General features: G+C 39.5%; 1 protein-coding gene across 3 annotated transcripts in view; it reads right to left on the reverse strand.

The window, feature by feature from the left end:
* Nucleotides 1-21,654, reverse strand: part of HECW1 (HECT, C2 and WW domain containing E3 ubiquitin protein ligase 1) — a 460,020-nt gene that overhangs the window by 105,870 nt on the left and 332,496 nt on the right. For all 3 annotated transcript variants that reach the window (XM_047695808.1, XM_047695806.1, XM_047695807.1), the window contains 2 exons: nucleotides 4,726-4,868; nucleotides 1,539-1,639 (listed from right to left, as the gene is read on the reverse strand). In XM_047695808.1, coding sequence (XP_047551764.1) covers nucleotides 1,539-1,639; nucleotides 4,726-4,868 — 244 coding nt within the window. The remainder of the gene's footprint in view (nucleotides 1-1,538; nucleotides 1,640-4,725; nucleotides 4,869-21,654) is intronic.

Below are 21,654 nucleotides of genomic sequence, written 5' to 3' on the forward strand. Positions count from 1 at the left end.
TGCGGGCGAGAAGAAAATGTCATTTCTCCCAGAAGAGGGCATTGTGGGGTTCGTGCATTAGTGTACTCTGCGGGCCCCGTAAGCCATCCTAAAGGATTTCTGCATGAGGATATCGGATGGAGGCGTTGATGAGGATTTCTCATAGGCCAAAGCTCTGCTAAAAAATTCTGTAAGAATGAATTCTCCGTATGTTAATGACAATTTGCGATCGTGATCTTTCAGAATTCTGTTCCAAGGGAATTCATAGTTTTGGTTAAAATACCCAAACCCTATACAACTACCCCAGTTTCTAGCACGTAGTGGGTGCTCAACAATGTTTGCTTCAGGGAAGACTGTACAGAAGCCTTTGGGGTGGGGGGCGGTTATAGGGCCTTGCCCTACAGGCAAGGCTGATGCTTGCTGAGTGTCCTCTGGTGGGGTCCAGCAGGTGGCAGAATGGGTAAGCCAGGTTCTTAGCAACTACAGAGCAGAAAATGACTACTTGATGGGAGCAACCAGGGTCCTTCTGTAGCCTGTTGCGGGTTATCGCAATGGAAAATAAACGAGGTCTCCACATCAACCAACCATTCAAGGAACAGCAAGCACTGTTTACTTCTACCTTCTCCCAGCTGCTTGCTCTGTTGGGTGCCTGCCTGGTGTGAACTTCCCATTTCAAGAGCACTAGTGCAATGCACTCACTGAAGATGAATGATCTCTCTGGTGAGCCGTGAGGCCATCTTTACCGCTACAGTGAAGGAAGAGTCCATTTCATTCTCAGGATGAGTGTGAAAGGACAAAGCAGTCAGGGTGTTTTCTCACAATCTGCATTATCTGTTGGGCACAGACCACTACAACTGGACTTTGACGAGTGGGCCGTGAAAAACTACAGACTTAAGAGTTTTCAAAGCCTCATTAGCTTTAACAGCAACTCATAAATGTGGCCCAGAAGGACTAATTCTGGCTAATTCTCAGCATGATCTACACTCAGTTAGGGGGTTGTGGGAGAACACCAAAGTAGAATTATGAGGCATCTCATCATTCTTGTTTGGAAATGTGTTTTGGCTTGACAAACAGAAAACTGGATGATTCTGAAGTTTTCTGTCTGATTTATGTTTTTCATTTTCCCCTGTGATAAATCCATTGTACAATAATAATTCTTCAATAATGTGATATGTATCACATTCATTCATGTTTCTCATTCATTCATTCATTCATGTATGCAATGATTAAGCATCTATGGAGCATCTCCGATGTGGGTGCTGGGAGTAAAATGATAAATTAGACACGGCTCCATACCCGTGCTGGCCTCATTGTCAATTCCCCCTCCACTGTCTAACCCTCTACCTTTGGGTCACCAGAATGAAGAGGAGCCTCTCAATCAAGGGGACAGCAACCTGGCTTCCAGAACAGATCACTGCCTTCTGGGTCTCAGATGGAGAAGGGAGAGAACCACAAAACCTAGGACATGTCTGGAGAGAACCATGGTTATTGTATTTTAAGAGAAAGGAACCACACCAACCCTAGGCTAGGACAAGACATAAAGCTGATGCCAAAAATACCTGGGTGGATGGAGGAAGTGATCTCAAACCGGAATTGCAGCTGTCCACTCACATGATCTGTTGGAAGCCTGCGGCCCAGTGTATAGCTGACCACCCTATCCCTAGAAGGAAATAAGCACCATTACAATCTGGTCAGTACCTCTCCTTAAAGATTAGACAGCATGCTGTCTATGCCGGTAGGTAAGATAGGCAAGTCCAGGGAGGCCCTGCTAACAGGAGGTGATGATCCACTCAGGTGCAGAGAAGACAGACAGAAGCTAAAGGTGAGGAAGTACATCTGCTCAACAGCAGTGAAAAAATTTAAGAAAATCCTTATTGAATATTCTACAGCAGGAGTCAGGAAACTGTAGCCCAGGGCTCAAATCTGGCCCCCTACCTTTTTTTTTTTTTTTTTTTTTTTTTAAATCTGAGCTCTGAGCTTTTTACATTTTAATAATTTTTTTTAAAGATTATTTATTTATTTATTTGACAGAGAGAGATCACAAGCAGGCAGAGAGGGAGGAGGAAGCAGGCTCTCTGCCGAGCAGAGAGCCCGATGCGGGGCTCGATCCCAGGACCCTGAGATCATGACCTGAGCCAAAGGCAGCAGCTTAACCCGCTGAGCCACCCAGGCGCCCCAGCTTTTTACATTTTAAAACGGTTAGAAAAAAAGCCGAGTAATATTTTTGTGACACATGAAAATTGTCTGAAATTCAAATTTCAGTTCCTCGAATAGAAGTTTTATTGGAATGCAGCCATGCTTATTAGTTTAGTTATTGTCTGGTGCTGCTTTCATGCCACAACGGCAGAGATGAATAGTTGAAACAGAGACTACATGGTCCACAAAGCCTAAAATATTTACTACTTGGCCCTTTATAGAAAGTTTGCTGCCAACCTGTGCTCTAAGCCAAGAAACCCCCCAAAAGACAACCATAACAACAAAAAAGACATGGGTATCTTTGCCTGCTTTTCCTGTGCAGGCTGACGTTTTCCAGTGCCCTCAATGGACATTGCCAGCAAGAGAGACATGTCTTGGAGTCTATATACATACTGGCTAAGAAAGGATGCTGTCATGGTAACTGGAGCGGTCTGGAGAGCTGTGGAGTGCTTCCAAAGGGCACCTGCTGCAGGACGGACTGAAGCAAAACTGGTAGGTTGCTTTCCAGTTATGCTAACTCCACGGTCCCGCATACAGACTCTGAAACTCTGCCCTGGAGTCTGGCATATTCCCCTCTGCCCACTCAAGGCTATTTCTTGATTACCAAGAAGAGAATTATCCAGGGGGAATCAACGTGAAACTTTGCTTTCATAGTTTCATCAACAATGGAGCTTTAGCAGAGCGCTTTCCCCTCCTCCCAGCCCACCTTGGCTTCAATAGGAAAGGTGACTATTTTGGATATTCAAGAATCAACAAATCCAGTTTAATAATAACAAGACATATTCCAAAACTGTTTGTTACTCAAATGATTCTGTATTCACTCCATTTATTCACTGGGCATGCTAAAATAGAAAGATAAATGGCTGGCTGGTAGCGTTTTAATGTTTCTAGAAAATACCAGCATTATGAAACAGCCTATATCCCAATGATACACTGAGTTAATATATTTCTTTGGTCAGCCATAGTTTAGCGTTTGAGGTTCCTAGGAGGTCCATTAAATAAAGCATTATAGGGAACAAAACCCAATGAACCACAATCTTTATTTAGAAAGGACCTTGGTCAATATTATGAAGCAAATCTACTACGACCACAGGAAAGAGATCTTGAACCCAAAAACCTAGTTGAAATCAGGGGATGCTTAAAGACAACCAGGCAGTGAGACAAAATTTAAATTTGCTATTTGTTCCAGGCTTTTCTTTCTTCTGTCCCTCACTCACTTCATTAACAAATATTTTTTGGAGCCTGTGCCACGTGAAAAGTGTCACCGTTGATACAAAGCTTGTAACGCATAGGCCTGCCTTTAAATAGCTTACATCCAGCTAGAGGCATAAGGCAGGACTACTCTAAAAAGTTCAAGGAAGCCACGGCTATCCCACGTGAAGCTGAGGTGGTCCAGCTATAGGACTCAGGGAAGGTGGAGAACCAGCCTAGGGCTGGGGTGTTACAGGCAAAGGAAATGAAGGTGCCTTCTGAGCTGCCTTTATTTTATAAGCCATGATTATGCTATTTTTTAAAAAAATGAACAGTCTAGAGTCTTTTAGTCCCTATGTGCCAGGGACTGCTTTGCATTCTTTATGTACATTTGTTTGTTTGTTTAATCCTCACAACCATAAACAGAAAGCGCAAACACTGTGTCTGACACAAGGACATGGCTGTAGCTCCATAAGTGTCTCTCCCTTTGGCTTGAGAGTTAATGGCACACCAGTATGCATGCAGATGCACACAGGCTATAATGCACTAATTAAATTATGATAATCATTTGTGATTCCAAAGTCCTGAAAATCCAAAAAGCTTTAAATGAAGACACTTGGAAATTCTGCAAATTCTCCTCATTCCTTCAATATCATTCTAAGGGCTGCAGTGGCACAACACAGCATAGCATACATTTATGTCCCAAGAACTCTACCTAGCAGTTTCAAATATAGTTGCTGTTAACTAGGGAAATATATACTATATATTAATATCTCATCTGCTAAGAGTCTGTTTTAATGAGAATCATGAGAGGACATGAAAATGAAAGATACAAACAGAAACATTCTTAAATATAACTGAATTCTGCAAGTGACCTAATTGCTGTTGTCCATGAGAATTCATGCTTTTAAAATTTCATACATATTATCTAGCATTTTCTACAAATACTAGCATCTTCTAAATCTCTCTATGCTAGTAACCCAGCATTTCATCTTGTTATAGATGTCCCAAATGATTAAATTCTATACACAAGCAGAAATAATATTCTCGATAGCAAAATAAATTTTAATTTCTACCTGTATAGAAAAATACCCCATTAAGGGCTCCTTTCAGTGTATACATCTTGGGATTTTTCTACTCTTCTGCAGAAATACCCAGTACATAAACAAGAGGAAAGGGAAAGGTTGGTGTAATTCAATGTTGTGTCTCGAGCAACATAATTAATGGGAGAAGCCAAGGAAGTTCAATACCACCATTTTAGTCTGAGTCCCCACGAGACTACATTGTGGCGGCTTGGAGGTGTCCCCTCGCCTGCTCACTGAAGACTTAGTGATACTGAGGTCTCAGGCACAGGTTTACCCTATGGCGTGTCTTTCCAGGAGTCTTTGGACAGGCATCGACAGCTTTCCCAAGAAGCGCTTGATGATGGGGCGGCTCTTAGCAAACTTGTCCTTCACTTCAATTTCCAGTACATCAGTGGGCAAGGACACAAAGCTGAATTGCTGTAATGAAACAATATGTCACATCAATATTATTTGATATTGATCAAATAATATTTTATTATTTTGATAAATAGAATATTTTATTTATTTTTATAATTTTTATAAAAATAAATATTTATATTTTTTATAAAAATAAACTTTATTTTTATAAAAATCATTATAAAAATAAATATTTTCATTTATTTTATTTTATTTATTTTATTTTCACCTCTCAGTTTTTAACTGAGAGGTGAAAGGGCTGGCCAATTCCCAGCCCATCTGCCTTGGATGAAGTCATTATAAAACATCCCAGTGGCAATATATATATCAAGGCCTTAGAAATGTTATGAGCCCTGTTTATTCAGTAAATGAATAATAACTACACTGAGGCACTTTTTTTGATGCTTAAAAATAAAGCTATTCTCCAAGATTTGAAGAATAAAAACAGCTCACCGTAAAGAGAAAGAATCCACTTAGGTCCCATTATACTAAAGGTATTAACATATTTAAAGAAAGAACAAGCATGAAGTCATCTATAATTAAGGAAATGCACTTTAAACCATAACAAAATACCTCTTTTTCTTGATTATAATGGCAGAGATTTAAAAATGTTTCATAGTACCCTGTGTTCTTGACAGTGGAAAAAGAAATCTCGCACTATTTTTTTTTTTTTAAAGATTTTATTTATTTATTTGTTAGAAAGAGAGAGAGAGAGAGAGAGGGAGCGAGCATGAGCACAGGCAGACAGAGTGGTAGGCAGAGGCAGAGGGAGAAGCAGGCTCCCCGCTGAGCAAGGAGCCCAATGTGGGACTCGATCCCAGGACGCTGGGATCATGACCTGAGCCGAAGGCAGCCGCTTAACCAACTGAGCCACCCAGGCGTCCCTGAAATCTCACACTATTGATGAACAATCCCATTCAACTGATTCAACCTTTGGGAAAGGAATTGGTAATATTTACTGGCATTTAAGCTGCAAATTCCCTGCAACTCAGAATCCCAATTTTAGGAATTTTCCCTCTGGATTAACTTGCACATTTGTGCAAATTAACAATAGTAAAAGACTGAAAAGACCAAAAATGTCCATCAACAGCAACCAGTTAAACTAAGGAGAGTAAATCTCTAAAATAGAAAACTCTGTTGTCATTAAAAAGAAACAGGTAAATATGTACCAACATGAATAGATACTTGAAAAACAAAGTAAAAAAGCAAGATGTATAACAATATGAAGAGTGGATTTCATTTGTACTTGGAACTGCAAAGAAAATGCCTGGAGGGGTAGGCTCCAAACTTAGCCTTAGGAAGTAGGTTAGTAGGGAGGAGAGAAAACATCTTTTGCATTTGATTCTTAAACTGTTCATTTTTTAAATAGCTGCATGACCAGTTAAATTAAGGATAGTAAATCTTTGAAACAGAAAACTCTGTTGTCATTAAAAAGAAACAGGTAATTTAAATTAAGTAGGCTAGTAGGCTAGAGGAGAGAAAGCAGATCTTTTTCATTTGATTCTAAACTGTCATTTTTAAAATAACTGTATGACTTTTAAAACAAAGGCAGCAACAATTAAAGAAAGATTGTGACCATCAGAAGGTGGCATAGTGAACAATGAAAAGTGTAGAAAGAATACACAACCTAACTTTATACCTAAAGGAGCTAGAAAAAGAAGATCAAATAAAACTCAATGACAGCAAAAGGAAGGAAATAAAGATTAGAGCAGAAAGAAATGGTATAGAAACTAAAACAAAACAAAACAAAACAAAAACAAACAAACAAACAAAAAAACAAAAAAAAACAATAGAACAGATCAATGAAACCAGGAGCTGGTTCTTTGGGGGAAAAAAAAATACAATTGATAAACCTCTAGCCAAACTCATCAGAGAGAGAGAGAGAGAGAGAGAGAGAGAAACAGAGAGAGGAAAGAGAGGACTCAAACAAAATAACAAAATAGAGAAATAACAACAAACACCACAGAAATATAAACAACTATAAGAAAATACTATGAAAAATTTTATGCCAACAAATTGGGCAACCTGGAAGAAACTGATAAATTCCCAGAAACATAACCTATCAAAACTGAAGCAGGAAAAAACAGAAAATTTGAACAGACCAATTACTAGGAAGGCAACTGAATCAGTAATCAAAAAACTCCCAATAAACAAAAGTCCAGGAGCAGATGGGAATATAGGGGAATTCTACCAAACATTTTAAAAAGAGCTGATACACATTGAGGTTGATACCTCAACAAAATACCAGCAAACCGAATCCAACAATACATTAAAAAAAATCATTCAGCACTATAAAGTGGGATGTATTCCCAGGATGCAAAGGTGATTCCATATTAACAAATCAATCAGAGTGATATTTCATATCATTAAGAGAAAGGACAAAAACCATATGATCATTTCAATAGATGCAGAAAAAGCATTTGACAAAGAACAATATCCACTCATGATAAAAATCCCTCAACAAAGTAGGGTTAGACAGTATATACCTCAACATATATGAACATCATACTCCATGGAGAAAACATCATACTCCATGGAGAAAATGGAGAGCTTTTCCCCAAAGGTCAAGAACAAAACAAAATGTCCACTCTCACCACTTTTATTCAACGTAGTACTGGAGTCCTAACTACAGCCATCAGATAAGAAAAAGGAACAAAAGGCATCTAAGTAGGTAAAGAAGAAGTCAAACTTATTTGCAAATTATTTTCAGATGACATGATGCTCTATACAGAAATCCAAAAGACCACCAAAATACTGCCAGAACTGATAAATGAATTCAGTAAAGTCTCAGGATACAAAACCAATGTACAGAAAACTGTTACATCTCTATATATTAATAATGAAGCAGCAGAAAAAGAAATTAATAAAACAAACCATTTACAATTGCACCAAAAAATAATCAAGTACCTAGAAACAGACTTAACCACAGATGTGAAAGATCTGTACTCTAAAAAGTATAAAACATACTGATGGAAGAAATTGAAGAAGGCACAAAAAAAATGGAAAGACATTCCATGCTTATGTATTGGAAGAACAAATATTGTTAAACTGTCTATATTACCCAAAGCAAGTTACAGATTTAATACAATCCCTATCAAAATACCAATAGCATTTTTCTCAGAACTGGAACAAACAATCCTAAAATTTGTATGGAACCACAAAAGATCCTGAATAACCACAGCAATTTTAAAAAAGAAAAACAAAACTAAAGATGAACTATCTCCAGACTTCATGTCATACTACAAAGCTATAGTGATCAAAACAGTATGGCACAAAAATAGACACACAGATCAATGGAACAGAATAGAAAACCCAGAAATAAACCCACAATTATATGGTCAATTAATCTTTGATGAAGGAGGAAAGAATATGCAGTGGGAAAAAGTCTCTTCAACAAATGGTGGTGTGAAAATTGGACAGCTACATGTAAAAGAATGAAACTGGACCACTTTCTTATACCATTCACAGAAATAAATTTAAAATGGATGAGAGACCTAAATCCATAAAAATCCTGGAACAGAGCACTGATAGTAATTTCTGAGACATCAGCTATAGTAATGTTTTTCTAGACGTGTCTCCTGAGGCAAGGGAAATAAAAGCAAAAATAAACTATTGGGACTACATCAAAATAAAAGCCTTCTGTACAGCAAAGGAAACAGTCCACAAAACTAAAAGGCAACCTAAGAATGGGAGAAGATATTTGCAAATGACATTTCTGATAAAGGGTCAGTATCCAAGATATATAAAGAACTCATGAAACACAACACCCAAAAACCAGATAATACAATTAAAAATGGGCAGAAAACATGAACAGACATTTCTCCAAAGGAGACATTCAGATGGCCAATAGACACACAAAAAGACGTTCAACATCACTCATCATTAGGGAAGTACAAATCAAAACTACAATATATCATCTCACACATATTAGAATGGTTAAGATCAACAGCACAAGAAACAAGTATTGACAAGGACATGGAGAAAAAGGAACACTTGGGTACTGTTGGTGGGAATGCAAACTTGGTGGAGCCACTATGGAAAACAGTATGGAGATTCCTCGGAAGTTAAAAATAGAACTACCTTGGGTGCCTGGGTGGCTCAGTGGGTTAAGCCTCTGCCTTTGGCTCAGGTCATGATCTCAGGGTCCTGGGATCAAGCTCTCTGCTCAGCAGGAAGCCTGCTTCCTTCTCTCTCTCTCTGCCTACTCTCTGCCTACTTGTAATCTCTCTCTGTGTGTCAAATAAATAAATAAAATCTTTAAAAAAAATAGAACTACCTTATGATCCAGTAATGGCCCTACTGTGTATATTTATGCAAAAACCAACCAACCAACCAACCAACCAACCAACCCCAAAAACACTAATTCAAGAGGATATATCCACCCCTATGTTTACTGCAGCATTATTTACAATATCCAAATTATGGAAACAGCCCACCTGTCCATTGGTAGATGAATGGATAAAGAAGATAAAAAAAGAATGAAATCGTGCCATTTACAATAACATGGATGGAGCTAAAGAGTGTAACACTAAGTGAAATAAGTCATAGAAAGACATATGGTTTCACTCATATGTGGCATTTAAGAAACAAAACTAATGAGCAAAGTGAAAAAAAGGGACAAACCAGAAACAGATTCTTAACTATAACTAAAATACAGAAACAAACCAAGAAACAGATTCTTAACTATAGAGAACAAACTGATGGTTACCAGAGGGGAGGTGGGTTGGAGGATGGGGGAAATAGGTGTTAGGGATTAAGGAAAGCATTTAACCATGACGAGTACCATGTGATCTATAGAGCTGTTGATTCACTATATTGTACACCCAAAAATAATATAACACTGTATGTTACCCATACTGGAATTAAAATAAAAACTTAATAAACAAACAAAAAAAAAGTGCAGAAAAGGAGAAGGTACATGTTGGCATTGACTAGCTCAGACTACCTGGGAGAAGGGAGTTATTAATAATATTGAACATCACAGTACCCTTAATCAAGGGTTGTATAACAGCTGAAATATATAATTATTTCCTTTTACCGTGATTAATTTCTAATAGCAATCTTTTAACTTTTGTTGATTTCGAATTACAGAGATTAAGTACGTTAAATACACTAATGTTAAAGTCTCCTTTGTACCATGACAACAGGCTAAGTCAAGCTGCAGTAACAACCAAATTTCAAGTTTCAGTGACTTTTGATGGTAAAGTTTTGTTCCTTGTTCACACTGCCATTGAGGGCTGGCAGAGGGCTCTGCTAGTGACCACTCAAGGAGCCAGTCTGATGAGCAGACACCTTCTCAAAAGTTGCCAGCCACAGTGACAGAGGAAAGGAGACTCTGGGGGGGTCTTCTCCCTAAGTGTTCACTTCCAAACCCAACTCCTCATCAAGACTAGACACATGGTTCAGCCAACGACAGGGAGGACTTAGGATCCTATAATGTGTTTGGGAGGCGGAGACCAGAAATATTTGACAAACAGCACTAATGACCTCCGTACCTCCATGTAGTGCTTCTAATTTCCATAATACATTAGTATAGTTCAATTCCTAAGAATCAATCATTTCATGTACTAACAAAACTTATGGACAGGCAAACTTGAGGATCAAACCAGGAATAGGTACTTCTCTAAGAAGGCCTACCTAAGCCAGAATCTAGCCCCAGTAACTGTCTCAGATCCTTAAAACTTCTAGATCTTTGATCTAGTAACTCCATTCTGAAGTGTACTGTAATCAATATCCTAACCTAAATGTCCACAATAGGCTAGGTACATTGTAGTAAATGCATATGATAGAATAGTTTATAATTTTCTAAATTATAATAAATTATGTTTGGCTTATATATATAGCTATAATATTATAATGTTGAACAAAAGATAGAAAATGCTTGTTTTACAATGTTAAATGATAAGAGCATCCTATTCTTAACATTTAATTCGTGATCACAAGAATATGAATTACATGAATAAAAAACCTGAAAGAATTACAATCGTTTTTTTTTTTAAGATTTTATTTATTTATTTGACAAAGAGAGATCACAAGTAGGCAGAGAGAGAGAGAGAGGAGGAAGCAGACTCCCTGCTGGGCAGAGAGCCCGATGCAGGACTTGATCCCAGGATCCTGAGATCATGACCTGAGCTGAAGGCAGAGGCTTAACCCACTGAGCCACCCAGGTGCCCCTACAATCAGTTTTAATGGCAGTTGTCTTTCCAAGTAGGATTGTTTCCCCCTATTTCTTTTTCTGTATTTTCCATACTTCCTGTAATGAGCATATATTATTTTCAAAATGAAAAACTTAATCACATTTATTAAAACAAGAGTATTTCTGGTTATAGCAGCCTACACTGGACACCAAAGTCAGCTTAGCAAAACTCACTGTGAAATTAAGTAGCAATGCTTGAGTTTTTCCTTCTTTCCCCATCAAGCTCTCCCCACTAGGCCCTTCCTTCCATTCCATAGATCCTGGAGTCCACGTAAGCCCCCAGCTATGTGAGGTTCTTCTAAGAACCAGTGAGCAGCTCTGAAAATGTAAAAGGCTGTCTATTCATGAGCAAGCTCCTTGTACTGGTGAGCCAAGGGTGTTTCTCCTGGCTGCTTCTGTTGACCTGGCTTTTACTTGAAGCTCCTGAAGAACCGTTGGTGTGACATTGGACTTGGTTTTTATTTCTAGTTCTGCACATCCAAATTCTTGTGTCTCATGAACAACCTCCCTGAAGCTATGCATCTTTAATTGTCAAATGGGAAAAGAAGTTTCATTCCATGTTAAATTAAACTGTATTATTTCCTTCCAATTCTGTTCTACCCAGACTCTATCTGCCACATCCACTACAGATCTTCAACTTACAATGGAGTTACATCCTCAAAAATCCATTTTAAATTAAAAATATCATAAGTTGAAAATACATGCAATACATCTAATACTAAACATCATAGCTTAGCTAGCCTGCCTTACACATGCTCAAAACACATTAGTTTACAGTTGGGCAAAATCATCTAATACAAGCCTTTTTTTTTTGCATATCTCATGTAATCAATTGAATACTATACTGAAAGTGGAAACAGAATGTTTGTACAGGTACAGAATGGTTGTAAGTGCATTGGTTGTTGACCATCATGATCACCTGGTGGGAGTTGTGGCATCACCAGATAAGCTAAGCATCATGAAAGTATAACACACCCATATCCCTAGCCCAAGAAAAGATAAAAATAAAAAATTTGAAGTATAGTCTCTACCGAATGCATATCACCTTTCATGCTGTCATGAAGTTGAAAATTGCTAAGTCCAGTCATCATAAGTTGGGGATCATCTATCCTATCTCCTTCTCCTTTTGACTTTCTAATTATTGTACTTTTTTCAAATTCCCTACCTCATTTCATCTGGCCCATAATGACCAATAATTCCATAGCTGTTTGTAGTAATCCATAAGGCCTGGTTCAAATACCTACAGCTCAGACAAAAGCTATAGTTTCCTACTGCTAATGTTCCCTCTGTCTTTCTATCCAGAGAAATGGCTTGGCTATTGGCCAAAAGAGAAATCTCTGAACTGTATCTGAAAAAGATTTTTTGAAAAGATGCATTACTGCTCTAAGCCCTCTCTGTTTGGGGAATTTTATCTTTTTTATCCTAATTCACCTGTGAAAGAAAACCAATGTGGCAAATGAAGGAGCCAACCCTGAACATTCTTAGGGTCTAAAGTCTGGGCATTTCCCACTTCACCCTCTTTTTGCTCATGGGCATCCAAAAGCAACTGAAACATTGTTGGTGAACACTATAAAGAAAGACCGCTGCTTGAGGGGCACCCAGATGGCTCAATTGGTTAACATCTGACTCTTGATTTTGGTTCAGGTCATGATCTCAGGGTCCTGGGATCGAGTCCCATGATGGGCACCGCACTCAGCGAGAAGTCCGCTTGAGATTCTCTCTCCCTCAACCTCTGCCTGTTCCCAGTCTCTCTCTCTCTCATATAAATAAAATTAGAAACTCTTAAAACACAAACAAACAACACTGATTGACCTGTGAGCTGGACCCAGACACAGCTCTTTGCTGCAACACACCCCCATCCTTGGGACGTGGGTTTGCTTGCCTTTCTTACTGCCAGAGGCTGCTCCAAGGACACAGCCTCGAGATGGTGATGTGATGTTGAAAACAGCTGCATGGTGCCTGTGACTAAACCCATTTAGGGCCTCTTCATCACCTTTTAAGATTTAGAGGGTAGGTATGGGGATCCATTCATCTTGCTGCTGCCCAAGACAAGCCTCATATATAAGTTCCCTTTGTTACTGTTAAAACTGCCATCTACCAACCTGGAATGGCATGCCTCTCTCTTCGTCTCTCCCTGCCCTCCACATATGGGGTGTGGTTTCAGACCACACCTGGGAAGTCTCCCTGGAGAACTGCGAATCTACAAACACAGGCTTGGACCAACCAATTCATAAATGGCTCCTTATCTCCACCTAAACACAAGACTGTCCTAAACAAAGGAACTCCTGGTGTCCCCAGGGTCAGAGAAGTTAAGTTCTTCAGGTCACCTTTCCATTATAGCATTGGATTCTGTTCTTGGGTGTACTTTAGGCAAATAATTGTCAGATCTCTTACACTTGGGCAGCAAGGGCAGGAAGAAAGCTATGCAAGGCCCAACACCTGGGTATAAGCTGGAGTGTTATATGCAGTACTCCTACAGCATCAAGCCTCCTTTTGGTTAAAAGTAAACTTCACAGAAAAGTAAACTTTCCAACACAAAGTAAAAGTTTTGCTTAAGCACATATTGTTGGGACTCTTATTTTTTGCTTTGGGCCATTGGTACACAGCTCCGGCTCTTGTTAGAATAATCTGGGAAGCTTTCACGAAAATACCTGTAAGTGGATCCCATTCTTGACTATTTAAATCAGATTTCCTTGGGGGTGGAGCTGGAAACTGGTTATGGTTCAAGCTTCCCAGTTTACTTTGCTGTGCACCCAGAATGAAGAGCCACAGTTCTCTGAGTAACAATCCATTTTAACTTCAAATACTCTCATTGTTAGGAAAATATTCCTTAGATCAAATCTAAATCTTTTTCTGTGGCTTAAATATTTAGTCCAATGATTCATAACTTATTATTCATCCCCAATTTAATAATTTTTTATTTTGGTCTTGGCATTCTTAATAATAGCAACGGATGTTAGTGGGTGTCTACCCAACAGATGCCAGTAATACCTAGTTGTGACAACCAAACATAGCTCCAGACATTGACCAATGTCCCCCGGGGAAAAAAAATCACCCTTGTTGAGAACCACTGACCTAGGCCTGACAACTTCAGTCTTCCAGAGAGATATGAGGACTGGTGTTACAATCTGTGGGGGAATTTGTTTATTTTGGTTTGCACTGTTACTCAATATGCCTTTTATAGAAAGAAGATACTTTATTTATTATGTCCCATTTTGCTTCAGGAAAAATACGAGGCAGATCTTTTATAAAAAGAACTTCCATGAATTGAACTTATTGAAATAAAAAGAGTAGCTAATTAAAGGGAATATTTAGTTGGCAATTATGTAAACTGGCAGCAGTTCCACAATGGGAAAGAAATCAGGAGTGTCATTAATGAAGGAGGCAATGACTCAGGAGAAGGGGAATGTTGTACACTCACTCAAAAACACTCACTGAGCACTGACTCTGAGCTGAGTGCTGATGGCACAGCCACCACCCTTAAGTGCTGGGGCCTTAGGTCTCTAACCTTAAGAGTCACAGTGTTTATGTTGCAAGTAGACAACCATAAGACAGGAAGTGCTATAGTGAGAGTCCCCAAAGGCTCATCCTAATGAATGAATAAAGAGAAGAGCTATGATGGTGGGGAGGAGCCTGATGGACAGGTAGAGATGACATCCCAGAGGGTGCAATGCTTTAAATGAATCTCAACACATAGGCACACATCTGCCAGGTAAAGAAGATGTGGGAAGAACATTCCAGGGAGGAAGAGTACCATGGACAAGGGGTTGAACTTCACAGAATGCACAGGTCCCTTTGGGGACTGTGCACTGCTCAGTATGTTTGGGTTCTGGTGCGGGTCATGTTGTGAGATAAAACTCCTGGCCAGAGCTTGGACTTACTCCAAAGGCATCTGGGATGAATCGAAGGATCTGAATCATGCAAATGACAGACACACAAAGGTCTTGCATTTGAGGAATGTAGTAGTGCTGAGGAGGTGGTCCATACATATGTCAGATCTGAAAGTTGGCAGATCAGGTAAGACAAGTGAGATATGAGGAGGAAGACCGGCAGGGAAGGAGGAGAGGGTGGCAGATTTGTGGACTGGCTAAATGTCGGTGAGAGCCATGGCATGTGGGAGAGAATGAGGATACAAATTTCCAAGATTGGATTCCCAGGATTGAGGGCATGTGGGAGGAATTATATTTAGGAATAAGAGAAGGGTTGAGTGACCAAATGTCCCAAAGTAATGAGAGAACAGAGTGATGGAAATAAAGAGTTGGGTATCAAACAGTTGACTGTAAAGAAAGCTGAGAGTTTGTGATATTTTAACAAGATCTAGGGTTTAAGTGTTGGAGTGGATGGTTGGTGATGAATGGAAGTGAAGGTCAAGGAAACTGAGGAGGTTAAGGAAACTGGGAAGTTTGATAAGTCATTTGTGTGGACCATGATCATCCATAATAATAGGAGGTCTTAGGTAGAAAGGGAAGATGTCACCACAGGTAGAAACGTCTTTAGTGGTCACGTAAGTGAGTCCTTTAATGGGACTCATTATTGCCTCAATGTAGCTAAGATGATACGGGTATCAATGTGAGGGTGATATGATAATAAAAATGAGGAAATAGTCGTGGGAAATTTAAGAGACATGTTCATCATGATCTGGAAAGTATTTTTCCATTGAGTGTTTAAGGAGGGGTATGAGAAAAAGATGACTCCAGTATTTAACAGCAGTAGTATAGTGTTTTGTTTATAAACTTATGCAAGTTGGAAAAGGTTGAGAATCGAAAAATGGCAGAGATGGTTAACTTTGCTTTCGAAAAGGTAGGAGGATATTCAGGAGTAAGGCAGGGACACCAACTAGAAGGCAAGATTATGTAACTGGTGATATGGAGTAAGAGTGGTCCAGTTTGGTGAAACAGGTCAGTTAGAAGGGACATCTAGTTTTGCCTTGCCTCTCTTGCAGTGGGGCTTAATAGGGAAATAAGTCAGTTCCGTTCACCAAAGGCTGCTGGTACCAACCAGCCAACACTATTATTCATTGCTAATGAAAGTTAAATGGACTAGGTCTGCTACTTCCTCTGCAAAAGTTCTTCAAAGAGGAGGAAAGCAGGAAAGAAGCAAATGGAGCATACAAACTGCAGCTACTCTCCCTTGGAACCTTGCATGGTATATGGCTTTCTATCCAGGTGGCATTATTCATTGAGTTTAAAAATGGCCCTTGAAAGCAGGGCTGCCTAAAGTCAGGGATAGAAAAACAACTCCATCAGTAGAGCAATACTTGAATCAAGAGGAACTTTTTAACTCTCCCTAGCAACATCACAGGGTTTTATACTAAAAAGGGATGGCCCTGGAGTCCAGGCATAAGTCCCTCTAAGCAGTGTGTGGCTTAACTTTGTGCTAGGAAGGAAGTGCCAGAGACAATTCTGCTGGGACATGAGCCTTGTAACTGCAGGGAATCTAACTGTTTTGAATAGTAAAGTCTGCTCTTGCAAATCTGTGATATATACGAAGTTTCCATCTCTTCTAATGCCCAAGAGTGAACGAACTGGATTTTGACAGGGCCTCAAGCATCTCCATATGAGCCTCTAAGAATCCCCAGCTTCAGAATACAGTATTCTCAATTTCATTTTTAGGTACTGCTATGGCAAAGTTAGGCCAAGATTTACTCGTGGCTTGGTTGAGTGGGAAGTAAGATCTGTATGTGTGTGCCTATAAATATGTAATGTGTATATGATTACATATTACACATAAAATATATCAAAAGCAAAAGTGTATATTATATATACATGTACTCCATCTATATCCATCCATATCCTTATCCACATCTATATCTCTAATCTTTTATTTCTGGAGATGATTCCCTTAAACACTTACAAAGAAGGAATAGGATTAGGTTACTAGATTGGAAACAAAGACCAAAATTTGCTGTGTGATCACAAGCAACTTACTTAACCTTTCTGTCCCGACTTTATGGTACCCCTCACAGAGTAGAAAGAAAAGAGCTCTTCTTTCATCTTCAGCATCTGCACATGCTTTGTTGGTAAACTGCCATCATCACTGATGTGGTTCCTCACCTGAGCACCTTGGGCCACCCTACTTGTTCTTGTACTTGCAGAAGCTCAAATCCAGTCAGTCAGAGCCTAAACTCTCTTACTGACTCTCCATTCTCCCCTCTTCACTCTGGCTGCACTGGCCTACATATGGCTCTTGTCTCCCTGTATTCAGCTTCTCTCTTACAGTTGCCAGTAAAGGTATGTCTCTGAAACACAGATCTGATCATTTCATTCTCCTGCATAGCTATTTCCTTTTTCTTCTCATTTACAGGATGAAATCTAAATTTCCCAATGACGTGTCCAGCTCCTGCCAGCCTTTCCAGGTCCATTTAACATACTTATTCCCTGAAATACTCAGAAATGAAATGGAATACTCATTTTCTTTCACACATTCTCAGATTTGCTCTTTGCCTGGTAGTTGTTCTTTCCTTATTTCCTTGCCATGTTACTCAGGCTTTAAAAACTCATTCACATAAAATTTATTCCGTGAAGCCTCTTCTGACTTTGGGAACCACCAACAGAGGCAGTGACTCTTCTTCTGCTTCAATAGCTCCTCTACAGTCCATTTATTTTCTTGTGGTTAATAAGGATGCACATGTCGTATCTGTTTTTAATAAAGCTGTTTGCACACAGAAGCCACACATTACCTTTGTATCCAGCACACCAATAAATGAGGTAATGAATGACTGGCTAGTTCTTGAAGTAATTCCACTCCATGTGAAACACCAATGCTGTAAAAGTGGAATACACTCCAAGCTTGTGAGTGAGCCAAAATATTCTATGAACACTAGATTGAAATATCAGTGCCCATGCCACACTAGTTATTGTTCTGGAAGAAAACCTGGGAATTATACTATAGTGGACTTTTCTGAAATAAAAGGAAAGTGAAACTCCTCATTTGGGTATGTGATGTAGATACTCACAGGCTGGCAAAGATGAATAATAAATGTGGTAGGGAGAATTCTGAGATGACCCCTCCAGTTTCTCCCTTCTCCACCTGTGCCATATAACCCCCTCCACGGTGTGGGTGGGGCTTGTGAACATGATGGATGTGACACCCATATTTGGGAATTACCAATCAATGGACTTTGACCTAATACAAAAGAAAATAATCTGGGTGGGCCAGACCCAATCGGGAGGGCCCTTTAGAAAAGACTGGGCACTTTCTGAAGTCAGAGAGATGAAAAGTATTGAGACAGATTTGATGCATGGGAGAGTCCCCATTACTGGCTTTGCTGACGGAGAAGACCACATGACAAGGACCAGAGAACAGTCCATAGTGGCTGAGAGTGGTCTTCAGCCAACAACCAGCAGAGAACTGATTCTGCCAACAACCCTCATGATCTTATAAACAGTCTTTCTTCTAGACAAGCCTAGATGAAGACACAGGTCAGCTAATACCTTGATCTCAGCCTCTTAGACGGGGAGCAGAGAACCCAGATAAGCTGAGCCCAGACTTCTGACTTACAGGACTGTAAGGTAATAAACATTGTGGTTTTAAGTTGCTAAATTTGTGGTAACTTGTTACACAGTAATAGAAACCTAACACAGTAAGGTAGGGTAAGTAAGAGCAGGATGAGACCTTATGAATATGTATGTGATTATTTGTAGATAGTATTTAAATCAGTGTACTGTAGTATCTCTTGAACTGGTTTCCCCATCATGGTGAGAGGTCCCCCTCAAAAAAAGAAGAAAGAGAAAGCTCTGGTAAGAAACACTGAGCTAAACATAGGAAACAGTTCTTTAATAGCAGGTGATGCAGGGGCTTTAATTATTCAAATATGCATCATGAGTCTGCAAGATAGAATTCAGTGTTTACATATTTGACTACAGCACCTCTCTGGGCACATGTGCATGCATGCGTGTGTGTATGTGTGACTGTGTGTGTTGTTACGTGGTAGACGGCTGTAAGCTAGATCATAATCTGGGAAATTGGTGTTTTGTGCCCAGTTATAATTCAAAGTGCTGAGGGAAAAATAACTGTCAACCTAAAGTTTTATACCCACTAAACTCTCATTCAAGAGTGAAGTAAAAATTAAAAACATTTTCAAATAATAAAGACTTGGAGAAGGGAGGCAAGATGGCAGAAGAGTAGTGGACCTCATTTCACCTGGTCCTTTGAATTTAGCTAGATAACTATCAAATCATCTGTACACCTATGAAATCAACCTGAGATGAAAGAGAACTGCTGGAATTTTACGAATAGAAAAGTGACCACTTTTTACAAGGTAGGAGGTGCAGAGAGATGATTCAGAAGGGATATATTGAAAGATAACTGGTGGGGGTGTGTGGGAAAGGAGCCTACATTAAGCCGGCTTCCAGAAAGTGATATAGCCCCTGAGCAGAAAATTGGAACTTTTAGAAATTTGCTCCACTGAGAGAAAGGTTTGTCTGAAAGGTGCTCAGGTGGCAAAGTGGGACAGAATCCTAGCGGGGAGACTGAACCCTGTGGTCTCAGGATCCCTAGGGTCACAGAAAGAATGGGGGTGCCTGAGCCAGCAGAGTTCCCAAGCATTGGGGCGGGGAAACTGGCTATAGTCAGTGAGCCTGGGAGTGGGGTCTCAGCTGTGTTTGCCATAAAATGCAAAAAGTGGCAGGGTCAGGTGACTGCTCTCTGTGTGGGGGCTCTGCAAAGGGCAGAAACCTGGTGATCCTCCACCTTTCCTCAGGAGGATCGGAGCTGGTGTGCACCAAAGGAGTCTGCAGAGTTTGGTGCACACAAAAGTGAACACAAAAGGGAAGACTGTTTTCCCTGAGGATTTACTGAAGAAAGGCAGCCAAGATCTTTCAGGCCCAGGGCTGGAGATTGGCAGCGAGGGGGTGGGGAGTCATCTTTATTTTCATCCTCTGAAGTGGCATGGAAAGCCTTCAGGGAACAAAAGCCATATAGAAGAACCTGAAGCAGCTCACATTGAACCTGGACCCCAGCAATGAACAGTGCAACTCTGCCCAGGCAAAGACATCTGAGAATCAGCACAGCAGGCCCCTCCCACAGAAGACCAGCTGGAACAACAGGTGAACACGTTTACAGAGCATATAGGACTGCAAAACTCTGGTGCTAGGGGAAAACAGTATATAGAATTTGAGGTTTTTTTCCTCATGATTCCTTTCCTTTCAATTTAAAATTTTCATTTTCTTTTTCCTTTTCAACTAGTTTCCCATTTTATTACCTCTTTGTTTTTAAGTTTTTTAAAATTTTCACTTTTTTTATTTACATTTTATAGATATATTCTCATTTTTGGCTTCCTTTCACTGTATTCAATTTTTTTGTATATATATAAATTTTGCTTTCTTTAGAATTTTGAGATTTAGTGTCTTCTAACAAACATACCAAAATGCACCTAGGACCAAGTGGACCACCCTGTTTTGTCCACCTGGGAGATTATATTATCTCCTCCCCCTTTTTGTCTCTAATTTTTCTTTTCTTTTTCTGGTTTCAGATTTCTTCAAGTTTGTCTAGTGTGCACTTTACTTGGGTGATGGTTGATATTTTTGATTTTGTTCTCTTGTTCATTCTTCTCTGGGCAAAATGACTAGAAGGAGGAATTCATAACAAAAGAAAGAATCAGAGGTAATACTCTCTGCCACAGATCTAATCGATATGGATATAAGTAAAATGTTAGGGGTGGAATTTAGGATAATGATTATAAAGTTACTAGCTGGGCTTGAAAAAGCATAAAAGACACTAAAGGATCTGAGTGTAGAAATAAGATCTAATCAGGCCAAAATTTAAAAATGGTTTAACTGGATTTAACTAAACTGGATGCTCTAACAGCTAGGATAAGTAAGGCAGAAGAGAGTCAGTGACAGAGAAGATAAGATGACAGAAAGGAAGGAAGCCGAGGAAATGAGAGAAAAATAACTATGGACCATGAGGGGAGGCTTCGAGAAATCAGTGATACCATAAAGTGAAACAATATTAGAATTACTGGAGTCCCAGAGGAAGAAGAAAGAGAGGACCAGAAGGTATATTTTAGCAAATCATACCTGAGAAATTTCCTAATCTGTGGAAAGAAATAGGCATTCAAGTCTAAGAGGTAGAGAGAACACCCCCAAAATCAATTAAAATAGATGAACACCCCAATAGTGAAGTTTGAGAATTTCAAAGACAAAAGAAAATTTCTAAAAGCAGCTAAAGGCAAGAGCTCCTTAACCTACAATGGTAGAAACATCAGACTGGCAGAGACCTATCCACAGAGACCCGGCAAGCAAAAAAGGGCTATCATGATATATTCAGGGTGCTAAATGAGGGGGGAAAAAAAGTAGCCAAGAATACTTTATCCAGCAGGGCTGTCATTCAGAATGGAAGGAGAGATAAAGAGCTTCCAGGACAAACAGAATCTAAAAGAATTTGTGATCACTAAAGCAGACCTGCAAGAAATACTAAAGAGGATCCTGTAAGCAAAGAGAGAACCCGGAAGTAACAGACCAGAGAGAAACAGAGACAATCTACAGAAACAGGGAATTTACAGGCGATACAATGGCACTAAAGTAATATCTGTCAATAGTTACTCTGCATTTAAATGGGTTAAATACTCTCATCAAAAGACACAGGGTATCAGATTGGATAAAAAAGCAA

Source organism: Lutra lutra, chromosome 11 (assembly GCF_902655055.1).
Source record: "Lutra lutra chromosome 11, mLutLut1.2, whole genome shotgun sequence".
NCBI lineage: Eukaryota > Metazoa > Chordata > Mammalia > Carnivora > Mustelidae > Lutra > Lutra lutra.